Source organism: Nymphaea colorata, chromosome 2 (genome assembly GCF_008831285.2).
Source record: "Nymphaea colorata isolate Beijing-Zhang1983 chromosome 2, ASM883128v2, whole genome shotgun sequence".
Lineage (NCBI taxonomy): Eukaryota > Viridiplantae > Streptophyta > Magnoliopsida > Nymphaeales > Nymphaeaceae > Nymphaea > Nymphaea colorata.
This window is the reverse complement of record NC_045139.1, coordinates 18300726-18314406: the sequence shown is the minus strand read 5'-3', so window position 1 is coordinate 18314406 and position 13681 is coordinate 18300726. Positions and strand designations below refer to the sequence as shown.

Below are 13681 nucleotides of genomic sequence, written 5' to 3'. Positions count from 1 at the left end.
CAAGCGCCTAGGCACTTGAAAGATTATGTTACATACAAGGCAGTCATGCATCCCATCGAAAAATGTGTGACATTCAAAAATTTCTCCGAGAAACACTGTGCTTTTTTGGCCACCATAGAAAAAGAAGTAGAACCAAGATCATATGAGGAGGCCAAAGATAACCCCGTTTGGATCAAAGCCATGCAGGAAGAGATTGATGCCCTAAACAAAAATCAAACATGGGAAATTACTCAATTGCCTGAAGGAAAACGCGTAGTTGGCTGCAAATGAGTTTTTAAAATCAAATACAATAGCGATGGTACAGTGGAAAGATACAAGGCTAGGCTTGTTGCAAAAGGGTACACTCAAACACAAGGATTGGATTATGAGGAAACTTTTGCCCCGGTAGCCAAGATGAATACTGTTCGAATATTGCTCTCGATCGCTTGTAATTATGATTGGCCATTATTTCAATTAGATGTAAAAAATGCCTTTTTGCAGGGAGACTTACAAGAAGAAGTATATATGAAGCTACCTCCTGGATGGTCTCAAGAGAACTCTACATCAGTATGCAAGTTACGAAAATCGATATACGGACTTAAACAATCTCCTCGAATGTGGCACTTCAAATTGAGCAAAGCTCTCGAACAATATGGATTCTATAGGAGCAAAGCCGACAACTCTCTGTTTATCAGTAAGAAAGACAATGACATTACTTTGGTGCTTATATATGTAGATGACATAATTATCACAGGTAGCAACGGTCTCAAAATCAAGGACGCAAAAGAATTGCTTCAGAAAACCTTCGACATAAAGGATTTGGGAAGGTTAAAATATTTTCTAGGGATAGAGATTGCTCAGTCAAGGAAAGGGTTGTTTATGTCACAAAGAAAATATGTCATTGATCTACTCAAAGAAACCGGAAAACTTGGATGTCGCCCTGCAGATACACCTATGGTTTTCAACCACAAAGAAGATATCACAAAGAGAAATGACATCCCAGAAATTTCAAGATATCAACGATTGGTAGGGAAACTTATATATCTCACTGTTACAAGACCCGACATCACCTACGCAGTAAACCTTGTTAGTCAACATATGCATGATCCAACTGAGAAACATTGGAATATGGTTGAACGGATTCTCAAGTATTTGAAAAAGTCTCCCGGCCAAGGATTATTATATAAACGAAATGGTCATGTTAACATTAGAGCATATTCTGATGCAGATTGGGGAGGAAGCACAGATCGTAAATCCACTACCGGTTATTGTATTTACGTGGGTGAGAACCTTGTATCTTGGCGAAGTAAGAAACAACGAGTCACTTCTAGGTCCAGTGCAGAAGCAGAGTACAGGGCGATGGCCACTACAGCTAGTGAAATCATTTGGATTCGCACTCTTTTATTTGAAATTGGCTTAGAATTCAATTCTCCCACGCCAATGCATTGCGACAATCAAGCTGCTATACACATCGCAGCAAATGCTGTGTTTCATGAAAGAACAAAACATATAGAAATTGACTGTCATTTCATACGAGAAAAAGTTCAAAATGGTGAAATCAGTACTCCCTTCACACCGAGCTCAAGACAACTTGCAGATGGATTAACCAAAGCGATATCAAGAAAAGAATTACATGATGCTATTAACAAGTGGGGCTGCCATGACTTGTACGCCCCACTTGAGGGGGAGTGATGAGAAAACCGTTGCAACATCACGCATGGATTTGGCAAGTTTTCCTTCCTTATTAACTCTGCTACTGTTGCCATTCATGCCTCATCTAGCCGTTAATGGGACGTTGAGAAATATTCTTTTATTGTAAATCTTTCCCCAACGTATATCTATTCCTTGTAAGTCTGGAAAATAATGTAATGGAAAACCAGAGCGAGACTGCGTGATGTTTTTGCCGTGGATGTAGGATTTACAAATCCGAACCACGTAAATCCGTGCGTGCACTCTCCTTCCTCCTCTTTCTCTCAAATTCTAACAGTTCTCTTCTTCGTGTTCATCATGGCGGCGGCGGTGGGATCGCAGCAGCGGGTTTGGGGGCAGCCATGGTCGGCGGGGATGAGCTGCAGAACATGAAGATGGCTGGAGTGATAGATCGAGCCCATCTCTTCTTCAGGATAAATTCCTTCCATCTCTCTGACTGTCTGTCTCTCTCAAAGTTTCGATGACAGGGGAAGATGGATAGTGATCTATATTGTGTAGATCGGTGAATGGTAAGGGGAAGACGATGATGCATATGAAGAGCTAAATCATGGGCCCGTTGACTTGACTTGGGGGATACAGTTACTAGTTAACGCGTACTGCTTTTCATTGTCGCTTACGATGGCCGAAGTGGACGAATGGAAATTTGCTTTGGCGAAACGGCGAGTCGAGTGAGACACCGTGGGTTGTCGACTACAAAAATTTTATGATATGAGTTCTTACTGCAAACTCAGGGCCGACCGCGGTGGATTTGATATGCAGACTGGAGTTTCACGGTAAACTGAAGATTTCATTACCTCCATTGTTCCAATATTATACATATGGAGACGTTCATATTTGGCAGGGGAGGTCATTGATCTTCGCAACGGGAAAGGGGGCGCAACAAACGGATCTCTTTAGGACCCCATTTGATGCAAAGGAATTTTATGCAAGTTTTTGTTGGGCTTTCTCTTTTCCAACCACACATTGAAAGAATTACTGTGGTAAATCGGATGGAAGAAGAGAGTAATTTTACCCAATCCTCAAAGTAAGACTCTTTGAGGCCCGACTTTTTACGATGACTTTTCTTATGGTAACTTTAATATTTCAAATTTAACCATGACATCAAACAAGCCTAGTTGACTTTTTACCCCTTATTAATTTGCATCGAGAGAAAGTTGTGTACTAAAAAAAAAGAACATTTTAATAGTTTATTAAAAAAATGTTTTTTATATTTTTTTTACTTTTTTTTTTCATTTTCATTTTTGTCTTTACAAATTTTTTTAATGTGAACTAAAAGTATTTTAGTCATTAATTATATTGGCACATGAAAATTAGTAGACAATATGACACATATAACTAAATTAGCTTTGCACACGCTCGTTGGATAGCTATTCATACATATCACACACATGGAAGCAGAATTTGGAAGAACAGTTCAAAAGAAATTGGATATATATGAAGAAGAAATTATTATTTTATTAAACGATCAGATTTTAGATTCAGATATACATAAATATTTTATCGAATTCAAATTTGGATCAGACTTAATATCCTATAGCACCGTAGCGCCTGATACTCAGACATTGGCTTGAGGCATTTCCTCTACCCCTTCTTACCCTGGAAAAAGCAAGGTCACCTTACATCCCCTGCATTTTGATAGTAAGATAGATCAATTTAAACTTGGGATGTGAATTCAAATATTTGATTCAGATTGTGAAATCAGTTTTTGGATTCAGATTCATATATGACTTTTTTTTCGTGCACTTTCAAATATAAATATGTGAACATCCATAAAAACAAATAAAATTAACAGTAGATGTAATTGAAATTCAATCCATTGACATCCCTAATATGTGGTATTCTCATTGACTAAGTTTAGGTTTACCTATATTCAGTTAGGCCATGTTGCTTGCACCACCATGGTGCACACTTGTATACTTACCAAGCCACACACATGTAAACTTTGATTGAAATAATCTCGGCTGTTGATTTAAAAGTATCAAACAATAAAAATTAAGTTACAAATATAGAAAGCCAAACTGTTTTCTTTTTATTTTTCTTTCAATCTTTCGTTTTGATAAAATCAACGATTAATTAAGATGATTCCTTAAAAGGCTAGGACCTACAGGTTTCATACTTCTTTTATATATATATATATCTCATATTTAAACCTTAAAAAGGCAGATTTCAAGGGGAAATGACGGACTGTGGGAGATGAAAAGATTTTCTTGTGCCCTACATTGAAACAGTTTTGTGTGAAGCTTTTTTCCTGGCTTAAGTACAATAATTAATAATGAGGAGAGAGAAATTAACTAAAAATAATAATAGTATTAAAAGAAAAAATAAAAAAATAATAATCAGAAAGAAAGAATTACAGACCCATGAAATAAAAACATTCCCAAGTAAAACTTACATCAAATTCTTATGGCAAAAGACTAGGTCGACTTATGATTACTTCATATTTAAAATCCATGCACCTCATAGGGATCTGATGTGACAATAGATCTACCATAAAATCTATGGCTCATTAATATTAGATTATGGATCTTAGTTTAAACCTAGCTAAGACACTTAAAATCCTTATTTATTTTTTTAAATTGACAAAAAGTCAGACTTAAAGATCAGGGGAGGGTCGAGGGTGTGACCTTAGATCTACATTCTTGACCTTTAAGGATCTTAAACTAGGGCGAATCAAACGCCAATTTCGGTCGATCGCATTTGCACGTTTGAGAGGTTTGCGGAGGAATATTTCAAATGATGAGACGAGTTAATCAGGATTTACTACTTTCCAAGGAATTGTCCAGGACGAGTTTCAAGGTTTCTATCTTAAATTTAAGATGGGAGAGATTTTTCAAAACTCAACGACCTTTACCTTTGGTATCCGATCAGAGGTTTGCCCACTGAGCTTCAAAATTCATAACATCATATAAACCTCAATTGTCAATGTTCATTTCCGTCTGGATCCACTAAGAAACCAAAGGACACTAGGACTGCACACAAGCCTAGTCGAACACGAGCTTGGCCAGCTACTAGAGCTCGATTCAGCTCAAAAACTCAAGCTTGAACTCAAGTCGAGCTCCTTATAGCAAGCTCGAGCTCGACTCGACTTCACAAAATCGAGTTCGAACTCGACTCGTTTAACCTATTTAACTAGTTTAGGCGTTAACTCATTTGGCATTAACTCTTGTAAGCATTAATTAGTTTAACTTGTGTAAGCATTAATTTATGTAACTCTTTGACTTGTTTAACTCATGTAAGCGTTAGTATAACTTGTAAAAATTTGTCTTTACCAAGTTAAACTGGTGAATCGGTTTTGACAGTATTATATAGAGTATTGGTTTGCGAGTCGAGTCGAGTATAAATGAGTGGAGTTCTTGAAACTCAAACTTAACTCGTTTAACATTTTAAGTATCTTTGTAAGCGTGAACTTGGCTCGTTTATAAACAAGTCGAGCATGAACGGAGCTTTTTCCAGCGAGTTCGAATCAATCAGCTAGTTGTGCAGCATAAAAAAGACACAAAGTGTCTTGGATCGTTTGAGAATAGAAAAGTTACAAGTAAAGTGAAGCTAGGATCTGCGATAATCTGATCGTTCGAGATCAAAGAGCAAACAGACGACCAAAGGAACAAAGTCTTAACATGCACGGGATCAGAATGTTATGGAAAACTAAATGAATCTAGCAAAATGATTAGATATAATCAAATTCATGAAATCTTATTTTGGCAACTGAATTGTGCATAATTTACTAAAAGCAACGTTTTTATATGAATATGACTACAAATTTAAACTGTTGGCTAGGAACTTTCACTTCTGCAACTACGATCGCCTCTTTGCTCTTCCATCATATCTTCCATGAAGGAATCGATCTGCAAGGGAGCAGAAACAAAACCAGATATCATCGTTAATTTGGTCTATACCCTTCTCGACCGGTGATAACTTCCGTTTCGTTTGCGTTCAGAACATGCTGTTTCTGATTGCTTGTCCCTTTGCATATTGGTTCACGGCCATTTCCTGCATCTTCTGTTGCTGAAGGGAAGAACCCTCCAACATTCTCATATGAAGCAATTTTCTGGCGACTTCTAAATGGTTCTGAAGTTCGTCCTCATCCTCACCTTCAGATTGCTCTCCATGGTGGTGAATCTCCGCACCACGATCTGCAGCTCGATCTTCTCGGGGAATTACGGCACCATCAGGCCGAGCGACGGCGCAGTCAACATGAGCTTCATAGTCGCAGGCCGCCCTACAGTGGTAGAACCATGTCTTCCGCACAATTCTTCCCCCGCAGATGTCGCAATCAAAAGCGCTTGTGCCATAAGCAGAGGGAAAGTCGAGGAAGAGGCGATGCCTGTGGGAGCCATGGCCGAGGGAGTGGGGGAGGAAGGCGCAGTGGGAGTGAAGATCGTAGTCGCAGTGGGTGCAGTGGTAGAAGAAACCGCCATTGATGGTCTTAGCACAGGCATCGCATTCCGCGGTGCCGTAGTCTAGGTAAGGGGAGGTGGGGACGAGGGTGAGGGTGTGAGAAGGGTGAGACGGGTGGCGGATGTAAGGGAGCAGCTCGGCGCAGGCCTTGTGGATGAAGAAGTTGCAGCGGTTGCAGCCATAGATCGGATCTGGCTCTGCCGCGTCCAGGACGGATCCGCAGCAATGTGTTTTGCTGCGGCCATTTTGGGAAGAAACTGGTTTGAGGGCCGGGTTGAGTTGCAGGGCATGGACATGGCTGAAGTGGTAGATCACGCTCTCTTCTTCTGCCACAATCTCCATCTCTCTGTCTCTGTCTCTGTCTATGATTCACACATGGCCAATATATATATATATATATATATATATATATATATATATATATATATATATATATATATATATATATATATATATATATATACACACATGATAATTATACTCACATGGTAACTCTTAATGGAATTTATCTTGAAACAAATCGATAGATCGACCACACTTAGTGTGTTTTCAACTTCAACCAGCCAAGTAGATGTTGCTGTTTCCTCATGAAACATCCTTTGATTCAAATTGATTTTTGCAAAGTAACTAAGTTTTTAACCATCGAATACTTATGTTACAAGAGCGATCGATTGCTTTATATGTAAGTATTTGAAGACAAATCAAGTTGAAATTCTACCATCATGTTAATTTTACGGTGATATATATCCACTTGTTCTACTGATCTATACAAGGAATACGATCGAAACGTACTTATAAACGTCCATAGTTTGATTTAATTGAGATGTCAATTAATCATCTAATTAAGTGTAAGCTTCAAACTTGTGGTATCATAGAAAGTCGACGTCTTAAAACTCGTGGATATGGGACTTAGAAGCTAACCGATGTACGTACGTGATCACCATGATAAAGCAATAAGTTGACTTGCGAAACTGAGTGTGGTCCGACCATAAGTTATGGCGGAAGATGAGGGCCTTAGACGTATATAAATGAGTTGACTTGACCATGGAGCATTGACGATCTGAGCCTCCTTGCTTCAACCCATGTGCTGCGAGGTTGGGAGGAGGAGAAGTACAAGACAATGTAATTGCACTTATTTCTATGAAATTGTATGTTTTCAAAAAATTAATTACATGAGCACATAATTCAGATATTATTGTAGTTTCATAAGGTTTTTATTCTTAAATAATGAAACGAGCACATAATTCACTTAGAAAGCCAACTCAATGATTGATCGTCTATAAGAACAAGAAAATAAAAGGAATATGTAGAAATTAGTGTCTTGTAAAATGTGAGGTGTTTGTAGGATGCATGTTGGACAATTAACCTAAATAGTGGTTTTGTTTGCACGTCCCCGGCTATCAGATTTGGTGGTTCATGAGGTTGTGCTGATCATGACAAGGAAGCCCTGACGTCTTTATTAGAAGGTAAACAATATTATGTTGGAGTCTAATGACGAGGGAAATCTGTTAAAGTCTTTTCGTTGCAGGAAAGAGCAGCTTTTGTAGCCCTGGAAGACCTGTTTGCTTTTGGAAAAGCCTTTCTTTCATCGCAATGGGCTCTACATCACTAAAAAGTATGAATGTCAACGGATCGGATTCAAATCAAATATGTTCTTACTCATATTCATTTTCTTAGCTATTTATGTATTCGGACTCGAGTTTGGATTTAAATACGAATGAAGAAAAGTCATATCCATATCTGAATCCAAAATCTGATTTCACAATTAGAATCCGATTTTCACATTCATATCTGAAAGCAAATTCAAATCCGACAGATTTTCAAGATGTAAGAGCATTAGATATATAATATTGATTTAAAACGAAATCTACTCTGAATGAAATTTGATCAGATAATTATGTATATCTGAATCCAAAACCGATTTGAATGTCATTTCTTAAATCAAAATCAGATCTGATTTCCTAATCGGATATTAATTTTTTTCCTATATCTGATTTATTCAAAACAGTTAATCTAAAACAAATATGTTGGGTTATTGACGTCCCACACTCCAATATTAATTTTGTGGCATGTGAGATGTGTCGCTGTATAGTGTTTGCACGAATCTGCCAACCAATGACAATGGCATTTTAAATGTGTGCCACTTCACAGGTATTGAAAGGAAAAGCGTGCTTGGTGAAGGACCAAAATCCAAATTAGGTAACGTTATTTTTGCATGTTAAATATATTGCACTTTAAGAGGTCCAACTTGTCTTTGACCACATTCTAAACGCCAAATTGTCATATAATTTCCTGATCTGGATTTGTTTTTACCACTTAATTTTGTAATTGGATTCATTCTAATAATCTAACAGTAGAATTTTGGGTTTTGGATACAGTAAGATCCTATCCTGAACATTTAATCGCCCATTTTTTTTTTAGATTGCTTTCCTAGGACATAAAATGGAAACTTAGATTCTAAATGTTCATGATAACTAGGGATGTCAATCAATTGGATTTGAATTAGCTGCACTCTTTACCATATCTGATTAATTGGCAGATCTTAGATTCTAAATGGATTCAAATGCAAATAAAGAAAAGTCTGTATGATATCTGAATTTGACTTTAAATTCATAATTTGAATCCAATCCAAATCCAACATTTAAATTCACAACAGAATCAGAATCCACCTGTTAAATACACAACTGAATCCAAGCTGCAGTCCACTTTCAAAATATATGGGTATTAGATATAACAAATTTATTTAAAACTAAATACAAACCAAAATCTAAATCTAAATCCAATAAAATATTTATTTAAATCCCTATCCACCTCCGAATTTGATCAGATGTCATTTCTTAAACATGAATCTTCTCTGATTAGTTTCTTATACTAAATTTGCTTCCAGATCTGGCTTTTAAAGCTAAATCCGATTCATCGACATCCGTAAAAACTATAAAGTAAGAAATCTCCCAATGCCGTAGCCAGCTTCGGGGTGGCAGTTGCTACCATAAACAAAATGCAGAAATTCATGCAACCTGTAATATGCTTATGGTTATATTCTTTAGATAAGATAACATGTACACTGAAAGCAACATAATGAAAAATGCGGAAAGATACCAATCAAGCTGCCATCCGTAGCATATTATCAATAGAAATCTCAAAGGCATCCCGAAAATTCACAAGTTTCGAGTCATAATTCGCGTAGATAATTCGCGGCATGAGCTCAAAAATTATGTATCTTCTCATCTTCCTTCTCTCTTCAGTCGAGATCCCACTGAGAACATTCATGACATCCACCTTCCCCTGCTTCACTAGCTCTTGATCTATATAAACCGAGTACCGCCGGCAGTCCTCCGGCAAGTGCCACGAATACTGGAAGTGCGCCGTGAAAGGATCGAATACAACAGGAATGCAACCATAAACCAGAGAATCAAAGAACGATTTCCTTGTCGGACTGTCACCTGGAGGCTGCAGGCAAAACTCTGACTCCATCAAAAGCTTCGCCACAGTGCCTGGGCTCACACAATCAACTAACTTGCAGTCAAGGTATGTGCAAACACTAGAGTTTCTCATGCATTCCTCGATTAAGATCCTGCGGATGTTCTTCTTCATTCTCGGTCTCCCGCTGCCGGCGAAACTAATCAAAGTTTTCCGTTTGGATTCAGAGAGCTTGGATTGTAGACTGATGATGTCCTGATCAGAGGTAGGGTGAAAGTTGGTGGGGTAAGGAATCCCTACATCATTACTGTGCCAAGGTTGGCGCTCTATTATTAGTTTAATTGGGTTTTGCATTTCATTAAGCTCCAATAAGTTTGTTCCCCAGCCCTGACCATTAGTCTTTCTTCTAAGGTCCCAAGAGATAGTGCCCACAGCTATAAAATGGTCTCTTCCCTGGTTCTTGACCCATGACTTCTTGGTCTTCATCCACTCTACTAGCTCCAATCCAAGCTGGTCCTTAGTATGAACTGGGGAATTATGGGAATTGCCCTTCATTGCATTCAATCCTGCATAAAATGGTATGTAGAAAAGTGAGGCCTTTTCTTCTTCAAGAACCCGGCAAGGGTGATTCTTGATCCGCGAATGGAAGATCGGCTCGAGCGAGAACTGGTTGGTCGCGTACCAATTCGAACCCAGTTCGTGGACTAGGCGCCCAAGGCCTTGATTGGAGAGGTGCCCACAAAAATTCATCCATGGGAAGATTTTAGCACATCCATCCAGCACTTCTTTGTTGAACTTTGGAGGCAGATCATAGACAAATATCCCCTTCCCTTGGCATATGGTGTCATTGCATGTGCCTTTGCATGTGCTGTTATGTGCTAGAGATCTTAGTTTGTGAACTTGGTGCGCCACTGTTGAAATTGCATAATCTATGTTCTTGCTTTGATTTGATCTTCGCATCGAGCAGCCGTGGAAGCGATTGGATATTGTTTTCGTATCCGTATGCGTCCCCGCCGATGTAGATTTGCCGCCGGCCTGAACATACTTGGTGCCATTGCCCTCTGCCATTGCATTGGTATAACTTAGGCCTTTAAGGCTATCTGTTGCACAGAGTGGTTGATCTCCTTCAGTGAGCGAAGCATTTGTAGGCTTGACATGGGGACTGGGTGCTTGGGCTTCAGTGGCATTGAAGCCGGAACTAAGGCAGTAAGCCTTCATTTTTTGTGAAGAAAAACAGACATGAAAGGAGGATACTGAAAAATAAGAGAGGGATAATAATAGGGGAACAGTTAAGAATGTGAGGCAACATACTATGAGAAACCAGCAAACAGTAGTGCACTTTTGTTTCGCCATTGATGACTGCTCTACGTTTCCTCATTCATGGCCACCTCTCTCCCTCTCTCTCTTTTCACTGCGAGTATTAATAGAGGTAAGGAACAATTTAAGAGCAGGAAATTGTGGATGCGAGTTGCCAACCAACGTTAGCAAGGTTTTTTTAATAAGATTGGATCATGAGTCACCGTCTTTGAAGGATTCAGTTTTGTGAGTAGAAATTCTTCATATAGCTTACGTGCCTTAGACATTTAAAGCACAAGAGAATCATAGTCAGCTGTTGCATTGACTTGCTTCACACTTATTTGCTTCTAAACTTTAATTCATATATGTCCAGTACTTGAGTTTATAATGTTAGGAATATCAGAAGGGGAGAGAATAAAGTTGTGACGTCAATTGAAAGAGACCAACTTCTTGCTACTTGGCGTACGTTGACCAAGGACTGATCTATGATTTCAATTCATCGCGTGTTTGTTCGGTCGGACAGAGCGTCCCAAAGCATACTGTGCGGACACCGCTTCCGATCAACTGTACTCAAGTGGAATAAATTGACATATAAAAATAGCTAGGAGTTAGGTACATATAAAATGTTCAAGTCAAGAGTTCAATATTTAAATTGTAGATCAGCTAACATAATAATCTGATAATAATTCGCCTCAATCCAACTTGCTTATTTAAAAGAAAAAAAATGTAGGCATTCTTAACAAACTTGGGCCGATATCTTACGTGCAATCAGCAGCATTAGAAGACCTATGAAACTTAAGAAGCGCATTGAAAATTATGGTAACACCATGTGGCTCGGCTGAGGCTGGTTGAGAAATCATAATAGCTTGCCCCAGGAAGAAAGGCTAATTAATCCATGATGACAAGAGAAGCTTCATCCTTGGGGAAACCAGCACTACCTTTGATTGCTTGCTTAACCAGCAGAAAGGGAGAAAAAGTGATGCTCTATTTCAAGGAACTATATATTCTAAATCGATCTTCATTCCTATATTTGTCAACGGGCTAAGTAATGTATAAAAGTTGTATGCCATCCATTTGCCCACTTTTTTAAGTCTTCAAACTCGTTTCATGATAAAGCAATCAACAGTACTCCATAATTTTCAGATTTTTTTTTAAATCAAAATCTTAAAGTAAAAAATAAACAGATCCAGCATAACTATTGAGTACATAGCCATTCAAAAGCATAATCTTGATTACTTTTCTCAAGAGCAGACCCAACTATTTACAATATCCACACAGGCATTCAGAAACTGCAAATAATTAATTTGACCAACCATACATTCACCTCAAGATCACCATACTGCAACCCAGAAAAAAAAAAAAGGCTCTTCAATCACAAATCCCACCTTCAATCGTCACACACAAAATCATCACACTCCACCTCACACCCAACAAAATTCTGTCCTTCATCGCTATTAATAAAGTAGGCTTCGCCAGCCGAAGCTTCGTAACTACAATACTCCGCTCCTCCGTCACCGGCGTAGTCCACCCCTTGACTCCCTGAATCGCAATTCCCTGCATTTGCTCCTCCATTATCAGAATAACCATCTTGACTTTGATCTCCAGAAGTACCGTTCTGCCCTCCATCCCCTTGTCCCCCGCTTTGGTCACCGCCATCCCCAAAGTTAAGTTGCAGAGACGCCTCCACGGTCGGCTGGGTGGCTGGTTGGTTCCAAGCCATTGGTTGAGCCTGCGCTGCCTGTGGCCGACCAGGCATCACCGGTCTCAAACCTACCGGCCTGAACTGTGGCGGAAGACCTGTTCCGGTTAGTCTTGGAGCCTGTGCAACTGCATATGGCTGGCCGGCAGATGGTCGGAGGGGATGGACGGGTGGTCTTGGGCCGACCTGGTAATTGGGCGCCGGTGAGTATGGTCGGACAGGTTGGGTGGGTGCCACTGCTCTCGGAGCTCCCATGGGCTGAGCGGGCACACCGGTCACGGGGCCGATGCGTCTAGCGCAGTCGAGGTGGGCGTCGAAGCCACAAGGGGCGCAGCGGTAGAGCCAGGCGCTTCCTCCCTTCCCTCTGCAGAGATCACATTGGAAGTCGCCGTCTTCAGGGTAGGGGCAGGCGAAAGAGAGGGAAAGCCGGTGAGGGTGGGAGCCATGGCTGACGGCGAGGGGCATGGAGGCGCAGTAGACGTGGAGGTCGAAGGAGCAGTGGGCACAGTTGTAGGAGAAGCAGCTGGAAGATCGGGAGCAGGCGTCGCAGGAGAAGGTGGCGTCGGGGTAGTGGCAGACGGGCAGGAGGGTGAGGGGGTGGGCGGGGTGGGAGGGATGGGTGATGAGCTGGGGAAGCTGCAAGCAGCCCTTGTGGACGTAGAAGTTGCAGTGCTCGCAGGCGTAGAGAGGCTCGGAGGAGCGGCCATGGTTAGTCCAGGAGGAGAAGGGGGGGCCGCAGCACTGGGTCTTGAGATTGGGCTGCTGGGCCTGGGTGAAAGAGACTAGTTGCAGAGGGTGGCCATGGCTGAAATGGTGCACCGTCGTCATCGCTGTCCTCCCCATCTCTCTCTCTCTCTCTCTTTTTCTGAGATGCTCCTAGAGTTTTGTTGACATTTAATGGTGACATGGAGCCAGATCTATAGCTGTACGATGCTTGACTTGACTCGGCTCTTCATTGCCGTTCTATCGCTCTTTACAAGCCATCGGTTTCAAAGGATTAGAACAAAAAAAGACTCATTCAAAATTTTGATGTTTTGAATGTAACCAGTAAAAATATAAAAACAACAGAAACTTTTTTGTAAAAAAAAAAAACAAAGTTGCTTAGACAAAGATGAAGAAGAATAGAGCGAGGGCAACTTTAAAGAAAACCAAAGGGTGGCAACCTCATTGATGCAAACT

General features: G+C 40.2%; 3 protein-coding genes across 3 annotated transcripts; all 3 read right to left on the bottom strand.

Annotated features, from left to right (window-relative positions):
* Positions 1-5424: 5424 nt before the first annotated feature.
* On the bottom strand, positions 5425-6434 carry LOC116248828 (uncharacterized). Its single transcript, XM_031621818.2, has one exon. It carries the CDS (start codon positions 6427-6429, stop codon positions 5623-5625), a length of 807 nt encoding a protein of 268 aa, XP_031477678.1. The 5' UTR covers positions 6430-6434; the 3' UTR covers positions 5425-5622.
* Positions 6435-9189: 2755 nt separating this feature from the next.
* LOC116247477 (xyloglucan-specific galacturonosyltransferase 1-like) lies at positions 9190-10725 on the bottom strand. Its single transcript, XM_031619655.1, has one exon. It carries the CDS (start codon positions 10723-10725, stop codon positions 9190-9192), a length of 1536 nt encoding a protein of 511 aa, XP_031475515.1.
* Positions 10726-11997: 1272 nt separating this feature from the next.
* On the bottom strand, positions 11998-13462 carry LOC116247945 (uncharacterized). The gene has a single exon (XM_031620424.2). It carries the CDS (start codon positions 13343-13345, stop codon positions 12191-12193), a length of 1155 nt encoding a protein of 384 aa, XP_031476284.1. The 5' UTR covers positions 13346-13462; the 3' UTR covers positions 11998-12190.
* Positions 13463-13681: the final 219 nt, after the last annotated feature.